This window comes from Hyla sarda, chromosome 6 (assembly GCF_029499605.1).
Source record: "Hyla sarda isolate aHylSar1 chromosome 6, aHylSar1.hap1, whole genome shotgun sequence".
Classification (NCBI taxonomy): Eukaryota; Metazoa; Chordata; class Amphibia; order Anura; family Hylidae; genus Hyla; species Hyla sarda.
Genome location: NC_079194.1, coordinates 65,079,415 through 65,104,179, shown reverse-complemented (window position 1 = coordinate 65,104,179; position 24,765 = coordinate 65,079,415). Strand labels below are relative to the sequence as shown.

Genomic DNA, 24,765 nt, shown 5'->3' with positions numbered 1-24,765 from the left:
TTTTTCCATTTTGGTTTCCCAGGCCGGGTTAGCCCTCTGTCTGGTTCTGTGTTCCTTGGAGTTGATGCCTACCTCCTACCAGGATGGTTCCGGTCCTTCTGGCTTCCTAGTCGACCTTTTCTTGTCTCTCTTTATGGACCATAGCTTTGGAATCTCTACATAGGACGGTCTCTTTCTTGGCGTCCTAGTCATTCTCCATGGACGGAGGTTCTTCCAGGAGATCAGTTTGTGGGCCTCGGTTGTCTCTTCCCTGGATCTCGTCCGCAGGCCTTATGGTCGAGTGGGTTCGGTTTCTGGACCGATTCTAATTTTGCTGTTGGTTGTTTTTCCCCTCCCTAGGGGACTGCTTTGGTACGTCCCATCTGTAAGGTCCCCCCAATGAATAGCAACCGAGAAAAGGAGATTCTTTTTGTACTCACTGTAAAATCTCTTTCTCGTAGCCTTCATTGGGGGACACCGCACCCACTCATTTCTTCTTTCTTGGTCCAGATTTTCTTTTCTGGTTCTTGTTTTTTTTATCTGGGATTCCTTTCTATGGTTCTTCAGACATATTTCTTTCTTGGCTTCTCCTACTGCTTTGTGACAAAACTGAGTTACCTCACTTCCAGTGGGCGAATATATCCTGCCAGGGAGGAGTAGACTTTTTTTTCCTAGTGTCAGTGCCTCCTAGTGGCAAGAGCATATACCAATCAGTATAGGTGTCCCTCCAATGAAGACTAGGAGAAAGAGATTTTACAGTGAGTACAAAAAAATCTTTTTTAGTTTTCTACCTCGATATTGTTCTGTACCTTTTGCTCACTCTCACTTGGCTCCACTTACTTGGAAGGGGAGGTTCTTGGCTGGCATGACATACTCTGAAGCCTTGCTGGGGGGAACGTCACACGTAGTGCATCCGCAGCGGATTTCATGATGCAGATGCACTGATGACAATTTCTAGTGTGAGCCTCCTGCTGTGCCCGTGTGTCCTGGGTTGTCAGCTTGTAACAGCATTCCACAGCTACCAGCAGATACACAGGGATCTGCGAGTCACGTGCACATGAGCTAGCAGAGAGCGGCCGCAATGTCTGTGAGTAAATTTCCCATGCGTGCATAAATCGCAGGTCCCTCTTTGTCTGCGTGTAGAGGCAGATTGCTGCTACGAGACAATGCAGGATACACGGGCACAGCAAGAGGCTTACTCTAGGGATGGTCATCAGCGCATTTCGCAGCATCAAATACACTGCATATGCGCTATGTGTGACTCTACCCTCACTCTGCTACATATAGCCAGAGCAGTTAAGTGTGAGATGGGCTGTGATTGTCTGAGACCGCACCACATAATATTAAGCACTATGGGGTAGATTTATCAAGACCATTCCAGAGGAAAAGTTGCTGATTTGCCCATAGCAACCAATCAGATTGCTTCTTTCATTTTTGGGCCCCTGAAAAGTGATCTGATTGGTTGCTATGGAACAACTCAGCAACTTTTCCTCTAGACAGGTTTTGATAAGTCTCCTCCTATGAACTGAAGGCATCATGACTCTACAGTCTAGCTCAGCTCAAAGGGAAAGGTAGCTGTAATATTCAGCTCTATACACTGCTGAGGTCCCACCTGCATTTCCTGACTTATGTCTCTGTCAGGCTACTCCAGAAGACAATCTGCGAGCAGGACCAGGAGGAGGCCTGGTGGCCCTTACCAAATTTTTAGGAGTTAATTTAACACATAAAGTAAAAAAAATAAAAAAATTAAGTATAGTAGAAAAGTAATTCAAATAGGCTAATGTATAACATTTTTATTACTAATGACAGGTACCATTTAAGTTATTGTACTGGTCTACTCGTAAGGGGAAGAGACATTTTAGGACCCCTCAGATTCCTGGGCCCAATGGCAGCATCACCCTCTAAAGTGAATGGAGCCAAGTTATAATACTAAAAACAACCTGAGGAAAGGAGTGGTGCAGTTTTTGGAAGAAATTAGGACTTTTTTCCCCCCTTGTATAACCCCTTTAATGTATAACGAACACTGACAGGTCAGCTATGACTGGTAAATTAATTTCTCTTTGACATTTCTTTTCAGGGTCTCTTTGAAAAGTCACTGGAAGACAGTGAGAAAGCTTTGAGTTTAGACAAGGAGAACACAAAGGCTTTGTACCGTAAAGCCAAAGCTTTGGACAAACTTGGGAAGCACCAAGAAGCCTATGGCTGTATCAGCCACAGGATATTGACACTAGTACAGGTAGGCCGTGACAAAATTTGGGTTGGGACATATTTGTATCTGGAGGAACTGACATGATGCTTTGCTTTTATCCTCAGGATGAGAGTGTAACAGAACTTGCCCAGGAGCTTGTACAAAAACTGGGCTTAAAGCAGCGCAGAGCATACAAAAGACCGCAGGTACATTATGGAGCATACATGTATATACAGGGGAAACTAAAAAAATTAGAATATCTTGCACAATTTCATTTTTTTCAGTAATGCAACTCGTCTGCAGAAGGAAGCATGAAGTGCTCCAAAATCTCCTGATAGACGGATGCATTGTCCCTGGACTTAAAGGGGTACTCCACCCCTAGACATCTTATCCCCTATCCAAAGGATAGGGGATAAGATGTCTGATCACTGGGGACCCCCCGCAATATAGCATTCGGCACTCATCTGTTTCTGCTCCGGAAGTGCTGGAGGGTCTGGGTCCCGACCACCGGAACGGAAGTCTGTGACGTCATGACTCCGTCCCCGTGTGATGCCACGCCCCGTCCCCTCAATGCAAGTCTATGGGAGGGGGCCCTATGTGAAGGCAGCTTATTATTTAAACAAGTTCACTCGCTTTTATATTCGCCAAAACACAAGCACAAAAATGATGGTATGGGTCAAAACGTATGCCTTTTTATGTCAAAATACTGGGTTGTTGCTGTTGAAAAATGTTTCCCCATAATGTATTAATTTTACAGAGGGCACCATAGTATGATGACAGTTCTGCTTTTTTCTAAACTTATTTTTAATTTGCCTTCCAAAGCTCAATATAGTGACTACAGTGCAACAGGGAGCCAGAGAATAGACTTGGCTCTGATGAAGAATAACTGCGGTTCGAGCTCTCGGCAGAGATAAAAATCAGTCATTTCTTCCATCAATTAAAAAACGTGGGGAAAACAAACTCTTGAAAACATGGGGAAACAAGCTTGCCAATTACTTGCCCAAACGAGCTTGCCCAGGAAAGGGTAATTTAAAGGGGTATTCTGGCCAAAGGATAGAGGATAAAATGTCTGATGGCAGAGGTCCCGCTGCTGGGACCCCCGCGATCTCTGTGAACCCCCGGCATTCTGTTCCAGGCGCTGCTTCTGAGATGTGACATCACGACCATGCCCCCTCGTGATGTCACGCCACACATTCATGTTTATGAGAGGGAGTGTGACGTCAGGAGAGAGCGTAGTCATGACGTCTTGTCTCTATTCTCGGGAGCAGAGCCCAGCACAGAATGTCGGAGGCTGCACCAAGATCGCGGTGGGACCCCTGTGATCAGACATCCTTTGGATAAGGGATAAGATGTCTAAGGTTGGAATTCCCCTTTAAGAGAAAGCTAATAATGTCTGGTGCAGTACACTACTTTATGTCCTTCACTAGTCGGCATGCTAGGCTAAATATCTCTTCCTTAATTTTTTTTCTAGTGTCACTGGGGGCTGTATTGTTCAGTTGGATCCATCAGCCAGCATAATACACTGATTACATATATGTTCTGCAGTTACCCATCAAAACAATTGGCAGCAATAAACCAGCACTGTGTAAATAGACATGTTGCATACTGTTCACTTTTAAGTGTGTGAAGCTACAAATCTCTATTTTTAATTACACTGATATGACTAAACTGCATTTGTATTTTATATATCGATATATTACATTTTACTTCATCATGTTTGCAGCAGGAGCTTGAGACATTTGGCTTAATGACAAATGGAGTTTCTGCAGCAGGAAGCTGTAAGGTAATTTCTTAGCTTTGTTCTATTCCTTCTGTATTTTTTGTCTAAATGGATAATATTAGGAAAACACTTTAAACTAAAGTTAAATTGGCATAATACCATTATATGTATATTTGCCTGTATGTCTCTGTGCGGAGTCCAAATACAGAAAGTGAGGGCGGGACAAGCCGGGCCCGGCTGTCCTCAGTGCGCCGGGCCCCGGCTGTCCTCAGTGCGCCGGGCCCCGGCTGTCCTCAGTGCGCCAGGCCCCGGCTGTCCTCAGTGCGCCGGGCCCCGGCTGTCCTCAGTGCGCCGGGCCCCGGCTGTCCTCAGTGCGCCGGGCCCCGGCTGTCCTCAGTGCTACAGCAGCTTATGTGTTCACTAACACTCGTACCTGCATCACCATACTAGTAGTTATGGTTGGGCAGTACACTGTAATCTGATCTTCTGATGGGCAAATCAGTTCCTGGTTTCATTAGTTCAGAGACTTTTAGAGGATTGTCATAAAATGCCCTGAGCAAAGTTTTCCCTTATTCCTTTATTATCTGCTAATCCACTAACTCAGTGTTTCCCAACCAAGGTGCCTCCAGCTGTTGCAAAACTACAATTCTCAGCATGTCCGGACAGCCGAAGGCTGTCCGGCCATGCTGGGAATTGTAGTTTTGCAGTAGCTGGAGGCACCCTGGTTGGGAAACACTGCACTAAACTGTATGAAAAAATAAACTAGCAGAATATATTTAAATAAAAGGCTAGATAATGTGTAACTTTAATTTTGAATATTTTGACTTTTTTTTTTTTTTTGTTAGACTTCCAACGGTACAGGATCGGTGGATGACATTTATACAGGTGAGTTTTGAGTCTTTTGCCAATAGCAGTGACTAAAATCAGTGAATTCTTATTATCTTGTTACCTTACAGTGATCTGGATGGTGTGTAATGTTAGCACTAGTGATGGGCAAATCTACAGTAAGGCTGGGTTCACATCACGATTTTAACCTCCGATGCACAGATTAGACTTCAGACTATTTGAGCTTCCGAAATCGTATCTGAGGTTCAAATCGTGATGTGAACCCAGCCTTGGAGTTTCTGCATCCGAATATAATGAATTAGCCATCAATTTGTATAGTCGTGCATAATCGCAAAGCAATCGAATCGCGATATTAGCCATGTGCAATTAGTGGTGTTATTAGGAAAGGGGGCTTAAATCACATTTATTAACACTTTTTTTCACTTTTTTTTTTTTTTTGCAATGTTATAGCTCCCATAGGGGGATATAACAATGCACACACTGATTTCCTACACTGATCACTGCCATGCATTAACATGGTATTGATCAGTGTTATCGCCGCTTGGCTGCTCCTGCCTAGGTCTCAGGGCAGGAAGGGATCCTCCTCATGTCCTGCAAGCTGTTCGGGATGCCGCTTTTTCACCGCAGCGGTCCCAAACAGCCCGACTGAGCTGCTGGTTTGAATTTGGTTTCCCTTCAGACGCGGTGGTCAGCTTTGATCGCCGCATCTGAAGGGTTAATACCAGGCATCACCGCGATCAGTGATGTCCGGTATTAGCCGCTGGTCCCGGTAGTTGATGGCTGCGGGGTCATCGCGTATATAGCGGGAGCCGGCGCAGGATGTAAATATACGTCCTGTGTCGTTAAGGGGTTAACAAAGCTATACATAACACATTACCGATGAGACTCTGCAGTAGTAATTTGAAGTGGTGCACACATATTTACATATCAGTAAGGTAAAGTGAGAGGACAAAAAGACCTCGTATCATAAGTAGGGATCGACCGATTATCGGTATGGCCGATATTACCGCCCGATAATCACGATTTTGGGCATTATCGGTATCGGCAATTACCTTGCTGATAAGCCGATAATGCCCCGCACCGCCCCCACCGCACCGCGACCGACCCCACCCCCCCCGACCGACCCACCGCGTCGCACCCCCCACCGTAGTGCTGGGCGGTATACCGGTATGAACCGGATACTGTTTTTTTTTTCCTCCCACGGTATGGATTTTTGCCCATACCGCTATACCGGTCGGGCCCCTCCCCAACCCTCCGAGTCAATAAAAAAAATGTAATGGCGGGTGGTCCGGGCCATCCATACTTCCTGTAGTGTCCGGCGGCATTCCGGGGCTCCTCTTCTCCACTCCGGGCAGGTCTCCGGCCTAGTACACGGCATAGACGCCGCTACGCCGTGACGTCAGGTGCGTCGCTGCACAGCGGCGTCTATGCAGCGTTATTAGGCCGGAGACCTGCCCGGAGTGGAGAAGAGGACGCCTGGAGAAGGACAGCCCGGACCGGTTCACCATCCACCTGGAATGCCGCCGGACACTACAGGAAGGATGGATGGCCCGGACCACCCTCCCTGGACGGTCCCTGCAGCAGCTGAGAAGGTGAGTCAGGGTTCTGGGATGGACAGGGGTCTGTATAATATACTATACCTACAGTAGGCCCTCCAGCTGTTGCAAAACTACAACTCCCAGCATGCCCGGACAGCCAACGGCTGTCCGGGCATGCTGGGAGTAGTAGTTTTGCAACAGCTGGAGGCACCCCTAGGCGCGGTGGGGAGCGGTGGCGGTGATAGGTCTCAGGACCCCCGGACAGGCAGGGGGGAGAGAAGCGGGTGGCGGGGGCGGTCTATGGCACCGCAAAAGCCACTGCAGTGCATTGATTTAAAGCGCCCGCTTTAAATCAATGATCTGCAGCTGTGTCGCAGGGGGATAAATAGCCGATAACTTATACAGGAATATCGGTATAAGTTATCGGCTATCGGCCCTAAGCTCCCCAGATTATCAGTATCGGCCCTTAAAAAACGATATCGGTCGATCCCTAATCATAAGGAAGGGCTGACTAGCAGGTTGGGTCCCTCAGCAGAGGATCAACTAGTTGGAGTTGTATTCCGGACGGCACATATACATATAAATTGAATGAAGGTGTAGGCAGGGGGTTCTGGGTTTTTAACCGAGGCAAGTGTTATCGAACCAGAGGATCTCCAGCTGTTGCAAAACTAAAACTCCCAGCATGCCTGGACACTGTTTAGGGATTCATGTTTCTTCCTGAACCATTTAGAACAGAGTTTTCCCGCACTGGTAAAGACAGCTGCCACAAGTGTTTATTTTTTTATTTTTTTTCATTAAGATCATGTTTCTTTATTACAATGTTATTATTTCTGTTTGATGTTTGTCCCTTTTTCGTTCCAGATATACCGAACTCTAAAGTATTCCCGTCTAGTCTGGGCATCGGCTATCAGAACGATAGCCTGGTACCTGCCGCATGTTCTCCGCCAGTGGCTCCTGCAGCCAACAATGTGAATGACTTTAATGACTGTGACGTTATTGGGGATGAGCTGGACTCTTTCCTGGATTTGGAGATGGTACGAAATGAACAACACTTTTCTGTATAGACAAAAGTCCCATGTCTTCTAGATTCCGTCTTATTTTATTAGCTGTTTAATGCTGTGCCTTGTTTTAGGCTTCCAAACAGGTTCCCCAGCTAATACCAGTATTTCCCACTGGAAACCCACTGCTTTCTAGCTTGGGCACAACAGGCCTACCTGCACCGTCCCCTCTACCTCCAGCTTCTTTTGGTTTGCTGGATTCTCGAAAACCACCAGTAGTAGCTTTAAAGCCTGTATTCACTCCATGTTTGGATGCACTGGACAGCTTTGACACCGTGCGGGAGACACTGGACAGTCTGGACACCTTAGGTAATGGTAAGGCTTCATAGTGATGATGATGTAATTACAGAGGCTACATTTTAGCTGTTCAATAGCCTTAGCATTCTAAGTGTATGTTCACCCGGTCATAAAGTGTGCGGAATGTCCGCCGGTGAACCTTACGCACATTTAAATAATCCAGCGGGTGCTAGGACCGCTCGGAAATGTGCTGTCTCATAAACGGCAAAGCATTTCCCGGTGGAATTCCATATGGACATGCCTCTGTGTGAACATGCCCTAAATCTTCAATTAACATCCGCAGGCCGACATTTTTCTAAAGCAGTGTTTCCCAACCAGGGTTCCTCCAGCTATTGCAAAACTATAACTCCCAGCATGCCCGGACAGCCTTCGGCTGTCCAGGCATGCTGGGAGTTGTAGTTTTGCAACAGCTGGAGTTGCTCTAGTTGGGAAGCACTTCTCTAAAGTATATATCCCCATTTAGTTGATCCTCATTGCCACTCTAAGCTTATTTTTCTCAAACGGAACCATTGGGAGACACAGAACCGTGAATATATGTTCTTGCCACTAGGAGGCGCTGACACTAGGGATACAAAGAAAAAAGTCGGCCCCTCCTGGCAATGATATACCCGCCTACTGACCCTGAGCTAATCAGTTTTAGCTTAGTGTCATAGGAGGCAAGACACAGGTCTGGAGCGCTCTCCAGACCTGGGCTTCTTTTTTGTTTTTTTAGTTAGGGCCAGTGTTAGGTTCTTTTATCCTTTTATTTTCTTGATTTTAGGTGGGGGTTTAGCAGCATGGCGCTACCTGTTCCCCCATTTGCAGCTAAGGGGCACGGGGCATAAGAGTATGCACCATTAACCCCTTACCGCCAACTGCCAGTGCCTGGGGTTGCTCCTTGGGTCCAGGTCCCCCCTATTCTCCCTGCTCATCCCACTGTTGCAGCCTGATGTGATGCAGGTATCTAAAAAGCTGGCTGGCTCGGGGGTCTCCTGTGGAGACAAAAGGGGACTGCTCTCCTTTTTATTTTTCACTAGGGGGGTTGGGGGTCTTTTTCTTCTCAGTACCGGGGGCCCTGGGATTTGCGGGGCAGTTTCCTCCCCCTCCCCTCCTTCCTCCCTGGTATTGTTTACTTTTTTTGAGGCATGGCAGCTTGGCAGTTTGTCTTTACTCCGGCCGGCGTCTTTACTTTCATTTTCTATCGTCCCTGGATGCCGGCCGCAGCTGCTCTTGCGCGGCCTGCGTCTTTCATTTTCATGCACCGACATTTACAACGCCAGCTTTTACAGCATGGGGCACTATTATTATTTTAATGGTGGCGACCGAGGCCAGAGCTTCTCCCCACCCGCGCTTGGTCGCGCAGCAGAGCTCCGCCCACTTTTTTGCTGCTGGCCAGTGACTGTGCGTGCACCAGGGGGTCACTGATGTACCTATCAGTGTGCTGTGTGCACTCAGAGGTTACTCCCCACCAATGAGGGATGTCCTGACCAGAGAGAGCCTCCACCTGGGACAATTAGTCCTCCCCTCTTCTCTTATGGTGTGAACTGCAGCTGCTCCTGGCACCTCAGCGCCTGCACTCCAGCCTTCAGGGACACAGACCTGTCTTCTGCTCCGGCTTCTTTCAGAGGGACACAGAACCGGTGAGATTGCTCCATTTTCTTTTTGCTGACTACTTTTCTAGCTGTTATGTCCCACCCCAGACCCGAACACCCCCCCCAGACAGGCGACCGCGATCCTGGTTACCCATTATACTTGTGTGGGTTGTAAGCCCAAAATTCCCGGTGCTTCCACTGAATCCTCCTGCTCAGCCTGCTCCGCCAAGCTCGCCATGCCGTCTGTTACGGTTTCGCAAGATGTTCCCCTGGAATGCGTGGGTCCATCCCTCCCCCAGAGTGGGTTTCTTCCCTTATCTAGTTGATTTCTGAACTGGCCAGGGTCTCCAAATCGGTGGCTTCCACCTTGGAGTGGTCTTCCCTGCGGGCTTCTCCCAGGGAGTCAGGTTCGGTATCCCCTGACCCCCTTTTCCAACGCGCCCGTAAGTGCTCTAAGGAGGTGGCCTCCAGCTCTTCTCCAGAGTTGCGCACCCGGGATTGACATTCTTCTCGCAGGTCTTGTTCATCTTCCCCGGTTAACCGGCAGTGCCCCCTATCCAGGGGCCGTTCTCCGGGTCCTCATCATAGGTCTCAGTATCCTCGTTTCAAGGTCTCACACTCTTCCGTCCAAAGCTACCTCCCCAGATTCCCACTCCCCATGGGAAATAGCGGATTACAGATCGTAATCCACCTCGGATCAGGAAGACCACTCTGCAGTGTCTGAAATGGTGGACGTTTTTGGTGTCAGCCATCAGGGACACTTTTCATCTAGAGGACCCAGGAACTTCGGATCCCGATCCAGAAGTTTCCTTTCGCCGCTCTATGGGTTCTCCCAAGGCTTTCAGTTCTCATGCGGAATTTGATGCCTTGTTGGACACGGCTTGGAAGCACTCTGTAAGAGCTCTCTGCTTCCGCAGAACAAGTCTCAACGCTCCAATCCCCGTCGGAAGGCATCTTCCTTTCGGTCCTTTTGGCCATTTAGGTCGTCCTTCCAAACAGGCGCCGTCCCAAGCTCAGAAAGCTCCTTCCTTCAAAGCACGTCCTTCCTGGAAGTCTGGCAACTGCGCCGGCGGTTTTGCTGCTAAGTCTGGTCCCCCTAAGCCTTCCTCTTCCTGAAGGGGCGCCCCCACCTGCGTCTTATTCTCGGGTGGGAGGTATCTCAGGGAGTGATAGTTCCAGTTCCACCAGGGGAGTGTTTTTCAGGGTTCTACTCAAACCTTTTCGTCATTCCCGCGAAGGAGGGCACTCAACCGTCATTCGCGACTGCATCACTTTCTAATGGAGTCTCTCCGCTCCATAGTGGCCTCCATGGACCAGGGGGAGTTTCTTTTGTTGGTGGACATCCGGGATGCCTACTTTCACATTCCTATTTTCCCGGCCCATCAGCGTGTTCTTCGTTTTGCTGTCCCGGCGGGCCACTTTCAGTTTGTGGCTCTCCCTTTTGGCTTGGCTACAGCTCCCAGGGTCTTCACCAAGGTCATGGCGGCAGTAATTGCCATCCTTGTTACTCGGGGTATCTCAGTTCTCCCCTACCTAGATGACCTCTTGATCAAGGCCCCGTCCCGGTCCCAAAACCTGGAGAGCCTTCATCTCACTCTACAGACTCTGTCCGCTTTCGGATGGGTGATCAATCGAGAGAAGTCTCACCTGTCCCCATCCCAGTCTGTGATATTTCTGGGTCTCCTTTTCGACACGGCAGCGGCCTGTGTTCACCTTCCGTTGGACAAACTGCGCTCTCTGCAGCAAGGTGTCCGTTGCCTACGAAGTCCCTTCCTGATTCCAATTTGTTTCTGCATGAAGGTTCTGGGGCGGATGGTCGCTGCCATGAAAGCGGTTCCCTTCGCCCAGTTGCATTATCACCCCCTCCAGCTGGCCATCTTGGCCAGGTGGGACAAGTCTGCGTTATCCCTGGATCGGTGGAGCCTTTTGCCCCCAGCTGTTTTGCGGTCCCTCCTTTGGTGGCTCCATTCTCCCCTTCTTCAAGGGAGGTCCTTTCTTCCCCTCCATTGGTAGTTCGTTACGACCGATGCGAGTCTCCAGGGCTGGGGGTGTGTGTTTTGGGACCTTACGGTCCAGGGCCGCTGGTCTCCTCTGCAGGCTTGTCTTCCTATCAATCTTCTGGAGCTCCGGGCCATCTTTCTTTGCCTCCTCCACTGCCAGTACCTCCTTTAAGATCAGCCAGTCCGGGTTCAGTCGGACAACGCGATGGCTGTTGTATACATCAATCGCCAAGGTGGTACGCGAAGTTGCTCGGCGATGGAGGAGGTCTCCAGAATTCTGACCTTGGCCAAGGCTTGAGTTCCCTCCCTTTCCCGCACACTTTCACCAAATTCTACCAAGTACACACCTTCGCGTCAGCTGATGCCGTTTTGGCCACAAGGTGTTGCAGGCAGCAGTGGCTCAGTCCTCTGCCTGATTCTATGAGGTACTTTTTTCCCACCCCGGGGACTGCTTTGGTACGTCCCACGGTTCTGTGTCCCCCAATGGTTCTGACCGAGAAAAGTAGATTTTTTTTTTTTTTTTTTGTGCTTACCGTAAAATCTTTCTCGGAGGATCCATTTGGGGACACAGCACCCTCCCATTGTTTTTGGTTGCGTTTGGGTTGTCCGAGGGGTGTTTTGGTTCCTTTTTTTTTTTTTTTGTCTGGTTTCCATCGGACTACAGCTGGTTTTCCTTCTCTGTCGGTTGCCTTCTACTGCTTTGGGACTAAACTGATTAGCTCAGGGTCAGTAGGCGGGGTATATCCTTGCCAGGAGGGGCCGACTTTTTTCTTTGTATGCCTAGTGTCAGCGCCTCCTAGTGGCAAGAGCATATACCCATGGTTCTGTGTCCCCCAATGGATCCTCCAAGAAATAAATTTTACGGTAAGCACAAAAAAACTACTTATTCACTATTCAGGTTTCAGATGCATTATTTTGTGTGTAAAATACTGGATATCCTACAACTGGTTTGACTATTCTGAATGTAATGCCTTTTCCTTCTTAGTGATGCTTGTTAGAGATTGAAGGGGATTTCAAAAATCTTTTTAATATTGATGGCCCCCATGATTATACCCCAGCAGGATAGTCTAGATCAGTATTTCCCAGCCAGTGTGCCTCTAGCGGTTTTAAAACTGAAACTCCCATCATGCCGAAGCCTGTCAGGGCTTGATGGAATATGAAGTCTTGCAACAGCTGGAGGCACACTGGTTGGGAAACACTGGACTAGATTTATGAGTTTTTCTACCAATTCTATCCACTTCTCCACTTAGGTCACATGCAAGAGTCTTGAAAGTTTTTTTCCTGTATGGTTTTTCTGCAAACTGTGTGTGTATGTGTGGATATAAAATATATGTGTGTATATATATATATATATATATATATATATATATATATATATATATATATACATATACATACATATATATATATATATATATATATATATATATATATATATATATATACATATTATATCCACACACATACATACATACACATACATACACATACATACACATACATACACACACACACACACACACACACACACACACACACACACACACACACACACACACACATATATATATATATATATATATATATATATATATATATATATATGGCATAGATATGTGTATTAAGGGAAAGCTGCATTTATTCATTGAGCGATATGTCTATATGGTATATTTGTTTGTATTTGTAGATACCAAACACGTGGAGCCTGTACTATCGAAAGCAAACCACAAGCAAAAGGTGGGTGGTAATAAAGGTTTTCATAGTCCTGGGGTATAGTAAACAAGGCTGGACGTGGTATGCGCTGGATTAATGGATGAATGTAGTGTGTAGAACTTAATTGAAAAGGTGAACACTTTCAAGGAAAAAATATAAATAAAATTGTACCTGTTCACATCTGGAACACAATTTCCATTATTCCAGGAGATAGATTTGACACTTAGGGTAGTGTCACACATGCCGTATTTTGCTGCATATTTGCAACACCGTCATAATGGAATTAGTGGCAGGTGAGTTCAGGTTTGTGTAACCTAAAAGTGCACAGGTTTTACAGTATTAGTGTCACATGTAGCATACACGCTGCTTATTGTGCTGTATATTTCTTGGTCGCCTCATTGGGGGACACAGAGACCATGGGTATATGCTGCTGCCACTTGGAGGGAGACACTAGGCAAAAAAAATAAGTCAGCTCCTCCCAGCAGGATATACCCGCCCACAGGCACTGAGCTAATCAGTTTTAGCTTAGGGTCAGTAGGATGCAGACACAGGTCTGGAGCTCTCTCCGGACCTGGTCTTTTCTCTTTTATTATTTTCTAGCTAGGACTGTATAGTTATTTTTTTTCCGTTTGTTATTTTTCTAGGTTGAGCGACAGGAGCATGGCGCTACCTGATCACCCACATGCGACAAAGGGGCACGGTTCATAGAGTATGGGCCGTCAACCCCTTCTTGCCAACGGTCAGCGCCTGGCAGTAGTACCCTGGGTCCGGGTCCCCCACTTGCCCCTGCTGCCTCGCTAAGGCAGCTTGGCGTGTTGCAGCACGCCTTTAGCTGACTGAAGACGTGGGTGAGTATAGGAGGATGGAGTCCATGGGTGAGTATGAACTCCACCCCCCCCCCCCCCCACACACACACACACACACACACACACACACACACACACACACACACACACACACATACACACTCTCCCTTGTGCTCATCCTAGGGGTCCCCCTTCTCAGCTCCTCAGCCACTACAGAGAAGGGGGCTGGGCCGGTGGAGTCGGGACTGGCCGCGACATGCACCCATTCCCCTGCCTTGTCTCTGCAGCAGCTGCCGAGGAGGCGTGGTTTCCAGGCGGCTGGTTCCCTGCTCACATGACAGTGAACCTGCCCATGCGGCCGGGGTCGGCTCGCGGGCACCCTCTAGTGTTCTCTACAGTGCGCCCGTTCTTCCCGGGGGCCGTGCGATCTGCAGGTAGAGGAAGTGTGTGTGTGTGTGTGTGTGTATATATATGAGAGGCTTATATATACATATACATATATACACTCTCACGGGTGCTCTGCGTCCTCCAGTGGCTGAGAGGCTGCATTGCTTCAGAATTGTTCTCTCGCTCTTGGAGAGTATTAGTCTCCCCTCTAGTGGTCAAAAGTAATTATTGCAGCTACATATTTTTTTCTATGGCCCTTCCTCTTACTCCTGTCTCTCACTGGATTCACATCTTGTTGGCTAGGATCAAGTGCATTATCTGGTCTTATCAGTTTAATATCTGATATGTCACCTATCCAGGAACCACATATGGAATGGATTTTTATTTTGCTTCCGTTGCCCTTGACGGGTGACTGATAAACCTGTTTCTGCAGGATCAGTGCACCTCATGTACTGGAATGTTTGACTTTTGATCCGTGTATTGCAGCACCAGACCTTGTGCATTGTACATAAGCCGCGGACCTAGAATTTGCACTGGGTGCTTCTAGCCCCGGTTCCAGAGTGACCGTTTTTACAGGTTTTCCCCGCTTTCCCTTGCACCCCATTGGTCATTTTTGCTGAGGTATGCAGTTTTGTCAGAGGTTCAGACTTTGGGTCAGTAACCTGAATTCCTCGTCAGGGGCTGCACGGTGGCTCAGTGGTTAATGCTGTTGCTTGCAACGCTGGGGTCTGGGGCTTAGATCCCACCAAGGACAACATTTACATGGATGTTCTCTGCATGTTTACACAGTGAGTGCCATTCAACCTGTACCCTTCTCCACCGACCACCTTTACTTCATCCACCACATCCGTGACTGCAGTCCCAGTGTCCCACTTCCTGGGTGAAGTGTCTGACGGTGCACCCCTGTATGGGGCACTCTCTGCAAACTCCTCTGTGGTGGTCATGGTCCTTTCCACCGGCCATGGAGGATGTGCCATCTGCCGCAGCTGCTATTCCGGTACTCCACTGTGAGTGAGAGTTGACCGATGTACAATGGCCCTCTCCACCATCCTTAGAGGTTGCTACATCTGCCACTTCCACAGTGCTATATGTCAGAGTGACTGTTGTTCTTCCGCCCTCTACCATACCCTTGGAGTACTTGATATGTGCCGCATATACGTCAGCAGTCCTGGTGCACCACGGCATGCGGGTGTTGTCAGGAGGGTGTCCCTCCATGCATCCAGGTTTCCCCAACGTCCATGGGAGCGTGCTTTCCACCACATTTGTGGCTGAATTCCGGACCCTACTTCTGGTGGTAGTCAACTAAACATTGTGTCCCTGCAGGTGTAATGGACCTTCTATGGCAGCAGCATGGGTGATGTCCCATTAGTTTGCAGTCGGATCGGCTTTTAGTTCAAGGGATCCAGTGGGTGACCTTGCGTATTCCTAGGGCGCTCTCTGATATGGCTCCCACCTTCCAGTGCCACTGGTTCACTTGTTTCCTGCTCTAGATTACACAGCACAGGGTCGGTGGTGGGGACCCTGCCCCACCAGTACAGCCGTTCCTTTTCCCTCCTTTCGGGTGAAAGTGGAGGGGAGTTTCTTCGGTTTCCGCTATTTCACGGACTGTCCTTGCATTTCTCCTCCTTTTCTAAGTGGAGTGCTGTCAGTCTTCTGTACTTCCTCGTGTGACTGGCTCAGCCATCTCGTTTAACTCTTCCACTACCGGTTTGGGTGTAGCTTAGTGGGTGTCTACTATTGAGATTCGGCCTTCGCGCTCCCCCTTCTTCTGAGGGGTCGTATGGCCCTTGTACGTCTCCTGCTTTTGCCTTTGCAGCCGTTGCCCTCCGATCTCCGTGTTGGAGGGTTTCTTTATTTCGCTCCTGCCTTTGATCTCCCCCCTTTTTTAGCGGGGTTCTGCTGGATATGGCTTTGTTGCAACTGTCGCCATCCTAACTTTCGCAGGGGCACTTGTTGGTCTTGCCAGGACAGTTCATGCTTACTCCCCTCTTCCTCTTGGTGCAGTTCTGTTGGTTCTTGCCAGGTCCATACCCTGGCTTCTCCAGCCCCTCGCACTCTCTCCCACTGTATGGGTACGTCTTCTTGGAAGCCATTCTGGTGGTCCTTTGTGCTTCCTTCTTGATGTGAGGACTCTGTTCTCTGCCCTTACTCTCCAGCGATCTTTCTGCTAAGAGTGTCTCTAGGCCTTCCTCTTGAGGCCTCTCTGTTCAGGTCGCCTCTGGCTCCCCAGGGCTCCTCGACAGTCTCAGCTGGGGCAAGTCCCTCCTCCTTTTAAGGAGTGTGTCATTGTCCTGTGCTTGCCCTCCAGTGTGGGTGGACAACCTCCCATGCCCTGATCATGTCTTCTCTTCCTCGCCTTGTTGCTTCGGTTGGGTTGAAATCTCGCTTGATCTCCTCGGTCTTCCCCTCTGTCTCCCCCTAGGTCTTCCTCTTAGTGACCGTCATTCTGGGATGTTACTCTCTCGGTCATCCAATCCGTTTCCACTTTGGAGTCCCCTGCCTGATTGGCCTTGTCTATATACTAGTCTTTTGTGTCTACGAGTGCTGGGTGGCATGGTCGCCTCAGGGGTGGCGGTGCTTTTTTCTCCTGGCTGCGATTCTCCCCTAGGTTGGGTCACTCTTCCCTGGTGGCCCCGGAGTCGTTCTGGTCCCTCTCCCTTGGTATTTTGCTCTTTCAGGCTCTCCTTGCCTTGGGCTCTCTGTCAGGTGGCTTTTCCATGCCTTGTGCTTCGGAGTGGTTGTTCCTGGGGCTTCCCACCATTCTGGAAGTTCTTCTCTGGCCTTGGCAGGGTTCCGGTCCTACTCTTCTCTGCTGTTTATCCGCAGCGACGGTCTTTGCTCGCCGCCCCAGTCTGGGTGCTAATCAGTCGGAGTGTTCACTCTGGCTTGAGGTTCTCTGCCTCCAGGGGCCTGTATCATAGGGTCTCGGTTTGGGGGCCTTCTGGTCATCCTGGTTGCCCAGTCTGGTCGTTTTGTGCATCTCCACGTGCGTGGTCTACCTTGTCGCATGTTATTTCCCACTTTCGTGTCTGTGCGGCCCACTCATGGGTTCTCTTCCAACAGGTTTTGCACTGAGTGGCCTAGGATTAGGAGTTGAGATTAAACCTCTGGGTTTGGGTTTTCGGCGGGTGCATCTTGCTCTAGCCTTCTTCCTGGTCGTTTTCTTCAGGCACTCGGGACTGTACATGAGTTTTGCTTTTTTTCTCTCTTCGTCCCATTCTAGCGGCTCTGGTATCCGCCTTCTGAGTCTTGCCTTCTTGCTGACCGTGCTTATCTGCTTTTCTATTCTCTCTCCTCAGACTCTGTCCTACGGTTGCGGTTGGCTCCCTTCAGGCCTCTCCGGCATATTTCTCTTCTGGGAGTGGGGTTTCCTCGCCATGTTTGTCTTGCTTAGCCGAATCTCTGTATTAGGGCTTCTCTTATCTCTCTCTTCCGTGTTTGGGCCAGGCCTCGTCGATTCTGCATCTTATGTCTTTTCATCCGGAGTGTCTTCTGTTCTCCTGCCAGGACAGGTTTTGCCCGGCAGGCCTCTGGGGCGACCAGTTTATGTATTTTGGTGTCTGTCGGACCCCAGTCTCTGCACCGTGCCTTCCTTTTGCGTCCTGCCTTGCCCCTAGTGTTTTGCGGGGGCTGCCAGGTGGTTGGTAGCCGGGTTCCGTGACTCGTTTTGGATCAGTTTCTGGCCTGACCTTCCCTTCTCTGGCAGTTGTTTTTCCCACCCCAAGGACTGCTTTGGGACGTCCCATGGTCTGTGTCCCCCAATGAGGCGACCAAGAAAAGGAGATTTTTTTTTTGTACTCACCGTAAAATCTTTCTCGTAGCCTTCATTGGGGACACAACACCCACCCATTTACGGTTCCTGGTCAGGTGGTTTGTTGCCTTCTATTTCTTTCTGGTGTCCTTCAGACATTTTCTCCTTTTGTGGTTTGGCTTCTCCTACTGCTTTGTGACACAACTGATTTGCTCAGTGCCTGTGGGCTGGTATATTCTGCTGGTAGGAGCCGACTTTTTTTTTTTTGTCTAGTGTCTGCCTCCTAGTGGGCAGCAGCATAATACCCATAGTCTCTGTGTCCCCCAATGAAAGCTACGAGAAAGAGATTTTACGGGGAGTACAAAAAAATCTCCTTTTTCCTACCCAATAAAGTCAATAGGTAGAAAAATCAGCTGCAGAAAATATGCAGCCAATATGCTATGTGTGACCCCTGCCTAAAAGTGCACAGGTTTTACAGTATTACACAAACCTGAACTCGCCTACCACTAATTCCATTCTGACGGTGTTGCCCCCTCCCCTTCCCCAACCACTGAATTGCTGAGCAGGCATTTCCTGCATGTAAGGGCAGACACATGACAGTCTGTTTCTGTCCTGCTAAAAATAAAAAATAATGGATTCTAGTGGAAGATCATGAGACTGGGAAAAACGGACACTAGTAACCATGACAGAAAACATATTGAAAACCTAAAGAACATGTGGTAAAAAAAGAATGCTTTAACAGAATAGCCAAATGTGATGTGTGTTGTTGCTGTTATTGTGAATGTCTAATCATGCATTCTATATAACTTACAGCCTACAGTGAACACTGTAAACCACTTGTTTGCACATAAGATGGATCCTTTACTGACCCACATTGCAGCAATGCCACCCCTATTGCCAAACCCCCTTGCACAAACCTATGACTTCAAACAAGGCTGCCAACTGTGTTATGTGAGGACAGGTAAGATGCAAAAGAACTAGTTGTCTCCTACCACATGTTTGCTTAATGCTGATCAGCTAATAACATTGATATGGATTTTATCAGTGACCTAATAAATATCTTACTCCCGACCCAAATTCATTATCAGAATGTATACACCAAAGTAAATCAAACTGAGAAGTACTTTATACTTCTGGCCTTTTATTGTCAGACGTCCAAGCTTATATCACCATTGCAATTAACATAAGTTCCCACCCTCACTAGGAAGGTGTTTTTAGCCCTGGCTTACCATATACATACAATATAAGGTATACCCTTCTCTCAGATTTTGGTGGGTTTCAAGGCTTTTGCCCAGGACAGGAAATTCCTCTACTTGGTGGGAGGGGGGAACAAGGAGCAGAGTAGCGTGGGGGATGGGCATTGTCAAATAGTTTTTTTTTATAATGCATACATATATATATATATATGCAGATAAGGTCAGGCTGCTCACCACTCTCGCGTTTGCTGCACTATCTCGTGCTACGGACACCGGTACCGCTCCCGGCTTGGTAGAAATCACACAGAAAAGAAAACGTCCGGCACTCGGGAAGATGCAGGTAAAACTTGTCAATGGCTTTATTCACACGCTTAGGCAGGACACAATCTGACGCGTTTCGCACACTCAGGAGCTTAGTCGTAGCTACGACTAAGCACCTGAGTGTGCGAAACGCGTCAGATTGTGTCCTGCCTAAGCGTGTGAATAAAGCCATTGACAAGTTTTACCTGCATCTTCCCGAGTGCCGGACGTTTTCTTTTCTGTGTGATATATATATATCACGCACACACACGACAAACAGCGGCTATCGGATAAGAAAACTGACATAGGCAGCTAGTAGATCGGTAAGATAAGTGGAGACAGTCAGGTAATTTGACATTGAGCAGAGCTGATGGAATAGGCAGAAGAGAAACAATCCTATGACTGGTAGCAGAGGCAGGAAAGTGGCAATCCTAATGTTGTCAGCAGAGGCAGGAGAGAAGCATTCCTTTGGTTACGCAGAGGCAGGAGAGCAGCAGTCTTTCAGTTATAGCAGAGCCAGGAATGAGCAGCAGTCCTTTGGGTGATAGCAGAGGCAGGAGAGCAGCAGTCCTTCATTTATAGCAGAGGCAGGAGAGCAGCAGTCCTTCATTTATAGCAGAGGCAAGAGAGCAGCAGTCCTTCATTTATAGCAGAGGCAAGAGAGCAGCAGTCCTTCATTTATAGCAGAGGCAAGAGAGCAGCAGTCCTTCATTTATAGCAGAGGCAAGAGAGCAGCAGTCCCTAGGCTGATAGAAGAGACAGGAGTCCTATGGCTGATAGCAGAAGCAGATAAGAATCAATCCTATGGCTGGTAGCAGAGGCAGGAAAGTGGCGATCCTAATGTTAGCAGAGGCAAGAGAGCAGCAGTCCTTCGGCTGATAGCAGGAGGCAGCTAACTTATTTTGTAATAAAGTTCCCACCTTTCTGACTATTAAGTAAAAAATGCTGATAGTCAACCAAATAGTGTCTCTGAATTTGGGGGCATGTAGCAAGAAAGTAAAAAATACCTATGAAATCAGGGAACCTGAGGTTAGAACGTGATATAAAATGTATTTTTTTTTTTTTTTTGTGACTGACCACAGGTCCGGTTTTATAAGTCTGGCACTTATTTCTCCAGTGTACTTTTACTGAAAGGGCGTATCCAGTTAGGAAAAACTCCTAACCTTCGGTCCTTAGTATACATATGTATTACTGTTGCTGCCCTTTTCTTCCACTTCCCACCATCACTTACTGGCAGGAATGCTTGAAAACTCAAGGTCTGCCTTCCGCTCCATCTTCCTCCCTCACTTTCCTAGCTGTTCAGAGCAAGGAGCAGTCCACTTTAGCTTCTATTCACTTCATTTGAACCCCCTGGCAATCAGCTGTTGGTAGCCTATCTTGTGGACCGGTCATCAATTGTATTTCCCTGGAAAACCCATGTAACAAATTTCCCCTTAAAGTATACCTGTCATCAACAAAAACGTTTTATATAATGTACATTTGTTAAAAAAAGGAGATTTTTTTTCTGCTTACCGTAAAATCTCTTTCTCGTAGCCCTCATTGGGGGACACATTACCTTGCCACTAGGAGGTGCTGACACTAGGAAGATAAAAAGTCGGCTCCTCCCTGGCAGGATAAACCTGCCCACTGGAAGTGAGGTAATCAGTTTTGTCACAAAGCAGTAGGAGACGCCAATCAAGACAGAAGTCCGAAGGACCCCGTAAAAGAATCCCAGAAAATGACCCTGAAAAGATAATCTGGACAAAAAAAGGAAGATATGGGTGGGTTCGGTGTACCCCAATGAAGGCTACGAGAGAGATTTTACGGTTAACACAAAAAAAATCTCCTTTTCTCGGTCGCTCTTCATTGGGGGACACCTTACTGATGGGACGTACCAAAGCAGTCCCCTAGGGTGGGAATAACAACCACTAGAAAAAAAGAGTAAACGGTCAGAGACTGAACCCACTCGTCTGTAAGGCTCACGGACAAGACCCCAGGCCAGCCACAACTGACGCCCAGAAACGAAGCTCTCGGAAGATTCCCCCATCCCTGGAGATGGTCTAGGATGCTAAGGAAAGGAACAGTCACATGCTGAGACTAAAGCTACAGTCCAGAAAGATAGAAAGAAAAAAGGTCTACTAGGAACCATCCTGGGAGAGGGTAGAAAATCAACCCCAAGGAACACAGAACCAGACAGAGGGCTAGCCCGGCTGGAAAACAAAAATGGGAAAAAAGAAAGGGAAACCGGCTCTAGCAATGACACTAACATCTGGAGACCCAAAACCCCTGTTTAAGGGGCACACCATGAGCACCTAAAATGCTAAAGTAGCACGAAAGGCGTAATCCGGACGACCTGAACACCCCCCATCCCGGGAGTACATGGGCCCTGAAAGAGACAAAGGAAATGGGGATTCCTGAGTCACCTGGAGAACATACACGGAAATATAAAAGGCCAAGAAGGAGCGGAAGACCCTAAAAAGAAGCATCCCAGAACACCAAAGCGGCCAACATGGGAAGTTGGAGGTGCCTGCAGCACCGGAAAGACTTGTACCTGAAGGGAAAGGAAACCCAACGGCCATGACACGCTCCGTGAGGCAAACTTCCTTGTCGAGACAAGCAGAAGTGTGGTACAGAAGGACCGTCCACAATGGAATCCCTAAGGCCCAAAGAACCAGGAGGGCCAACCGAAAAAAGAAGGCACGCCACAGCAGTTTAGGATAGTGTCCAATACAAGGAGACTAACCAGAATTGGACCCTGGCGGCCCGAGGAGACCAGAGCACTCCAAAGCCACATCCTGTCAGGACAGAACAGAGGAAAAACAAAAGTGAACCCAGCAGAGACCCCCGGTACGGGGCACAGGAAGGTCACTCCAGGAGACTGTGGTGTCGTGTCGCACAATTGACACCATCAAGGAGAAATCATAGGGAGATTGCGTCAAAGGATGAGGAGAGCAATGGCAGGACCCAAACAGGCAGTGGCTAGACTGGCTGACGCTGAGCCATACATGAGGGCGTAAACTCCTCCAACAGAGGAGTGCGCCAAGGCTGCAGGAGCAGCAGAAGATAACCAAAAAAAAAAACAGGAGGGGAGAGAGCTTCATCTAAGCAGAGGATAGCGCTCAGCCCCTGATCCCCATACTCCCTGTGGAGGGGGAATTGACAAGTGCGCCAGGCACTGTCAAAGCAGGCAAATGCCGCCCTGTGGCAACAGGAACCCTACGACAACATACAGAGAAATGAAGGGATCCGAATCCTGGAAACAGGTACAGGGCCAGAAACCAAGACATGGCTACAAATGCGAGTAAGAAACACCTGCGCACAGCAACCAACAGCTTGGAGAGGAACACCCCTCAGGGTGAAACCCTGGACCAGATGGTAGCCAACTGAGCCATCCTAGACGTGTCGAAGGCAACAGAGCAGACGCCTGAGCCCCTCTGCATAGGAAACAGGAAGATACCTGGAGGCAGAGGGTGGCCTGAACTGACTGTCGCCCCAACAGGCACCCTTCCAGAACAGAGGTGCCCAACCGTGGCAGGACTGCCGAACAAGACCACAGGAAGGCCCGAGGCACACCACACAAAGCAGAAGAGAGGGCGGACTCTACATGTGCAGAGGACCTAGCATACGTAGAGACACAGACGTGGTTACCTCATGATAAGAGAGGGGAACCAAACTGCCGACAGGAACGAAACCGCAGACATCCCAAAGTCCGACTGAATGGAAAACACACAGCACTCAATGGTGTGTCACCACCATGTCCCTTGCAGAGCAACATGGCACTCCCAGAAAATGGGAACAGAGAGTGCCGCAGTTACAAGAGATGAAGGATGCATGTGGGGCAGGAAACGTGCAGATCCAGAAGAGGTCCCATGAACACACAGGCACACTTTGTTAAACTTTCCATGGAAGGAGACACCGGACTGCGGCCATGGAAGCTGCAGGAATGGGGGGAGGAGACCTGGTGTATTCAAAAGTCATGCAGACAGTCTGGCTACCTGGCATAGAGACCATGGTCATACTGGGTCCCGCATCCAGAACCACACACCAAAAGTGGGCTACTAGCCGTGAGCCATGAGAGCGGCAGGCATGTGGAGAGGGACCTGGTAAGTTAGGAAACACCATGAATTAGCATGTGGTGCATTGCAGAGGGCTCACAGTGCAAAATGGGGAACAACACCTAAGCAGTGGGTAACCAAAACTTCCCCCACAGAGCGGGAAGTGTATGGTAGTTGACCAGATGTAGCAGAAAACTACGGAGACAGCCGTCCAGCTGACAGGTGGAGGATTCCGGAGTACACAGGAATTCTTCTTCGAAACCTCCCACAGACAGTGGGGCACAGAAGTGCGGCCAAACGTATCGGCGACCCAGTGGTGTAGGAGACCCTGCAGACGAAGACTGACTGGCTGACTGACAGCAGACCCTTGCCTGCAGGAACCCTCAGACTGTTGCACGCGGCAGCCCAAAGATGGGAGACCGACAGCGGAGGACACTGTGTAGATAACGGTCTGGCGTAATGAGTGCCCCTGCAGATGCTGGTGATAAGGGAACACAGTCAGATAGCAATAAGTGGGCCCCTTGATGCCTGTGGAAAGGCAGTGAAGCTGAGAAGGCATGAATAGAATCCCAGTCACCCTGGGAGATCGGGGGAGGCTTATGAGCCATGGATGGCATCCCCTTCACCCAGCATAGGGTCCACAGGACACGCCAGGTCACTCCACCGGACACCGCACCCTTTGCAGTGAGGTACCGGAACTGCAGCCATACACTCTTCAGCCCTTGAAGAAACGACAGGTGGCAGAGAAAACCAAGCAGACCATTGTCTGGCTTACTGGTAGGGGTCCAAGTAGACAACGGTGCACTCCAGCGGTCACCTCACACTAGTGGGGTACCGGAACTTCAGCCGCAGATACTTCGGCCCTTGGAGAAATGACATGTCTTCACATACTCACCTAGAGATGTCTTCAACCAGCTTTTTAGTCACCTGCATCACGTCATGCTGCTACAGACCAAGACGAGCAGGGAAAATAGGAGGACCTCCAAGGTGCCACCCCAGAAGCTAGCCGTTGGCGGGAAGGGTTTAACGGTGCATTCATCATTGTCCCGTGCCCCTTAGCCACATATGGGGGAACAGGTAGCGCCATGCTCCTGAACCCCCACATGAAAAATGAAAATAAAAAGGAGTAAAGAACCTAACTAAACAGACCTTACTAGAAAATAATAATAATAAAAAAATACCAGGTCTGGGGAGCACCCAGACCTGTGTCTTGCCTCCTAGCTGACACTAGCTAAAACTGATTACCTCACTTCCAGTGGGCGGTTATATCCTGCCAGGGAGGAGCAGGCTTTTTTTTTCTTTCTAGTGTCAACGCCTCCTAGTGGCAAGAGCATATACCAATCGGGAAGGTGTCCCCCAATGAAGAGCGACCGAGAAATAT

General features: G+C 48.7%; 1 protein-coding gene and 1 non-coding gene across 6 annotated transcripts in view; both read left to right on the top strand.

Annotated features, from left to right (window-relative positions):
• The window catches only part of ZC3H7B (zinc finger CCCH-type containing 7B), a 97,279-nt gene that overhangs the window by 14,670 nt on the left and 57,844 nt on the right, over positions 1 to 24,765 (top strand). For 2 of the 5 annotated variants that reach the window (XM_056523995.1, XM_056524000.1), the window contains exons 5-12: positions 2,057 to 2,215; positions 2,293 to 2,373; positions 3,891 to 3,950; positions 4,733 to 4,772; positions 7,133 to 7,305; positions 7,404 to 7,644; positions 12,885 to 12,934; positions 18,668 to 18,815. In XM_056523995.1, the coding sequence (XP_056379970.1) occupies positions 2,057 to 2,215; positions 2,293 to 2,373; positions 3,891 to 3,950; positions 4,733 to 4,772; positions 7,133 to 7,305; positions 7,404 to 7,644; positions 12,885 to 12,934; positions 18,668 to 18,815 (952 nt within the window). The remainder of the gene's footprint in view (positions 1 to 2,056; positions 2,216 to 2,292; positions 2,374 to 3,890; positions 3,951 to 4,732; positions 4,773 to 7,132; positions 7,306 to 7,403; positions 7,645 to 12,884; positions 12,935 to 18,667; positions 18,816 to 24,765) is intronic. The other 3 variants (XM_056523998.1, XM_056523996.1, XM_056523997.1) reach the window with 3 other exon arrangements.
• Positions 14,383 to 14,574, top strand: LOC130277867 (U2 spliceosomal RNA). The gene has a single exon (XR_008845617.1). It is a non-coding gene; the product is annotated as a U2 spliceosomal RNA (small nuclear RNA).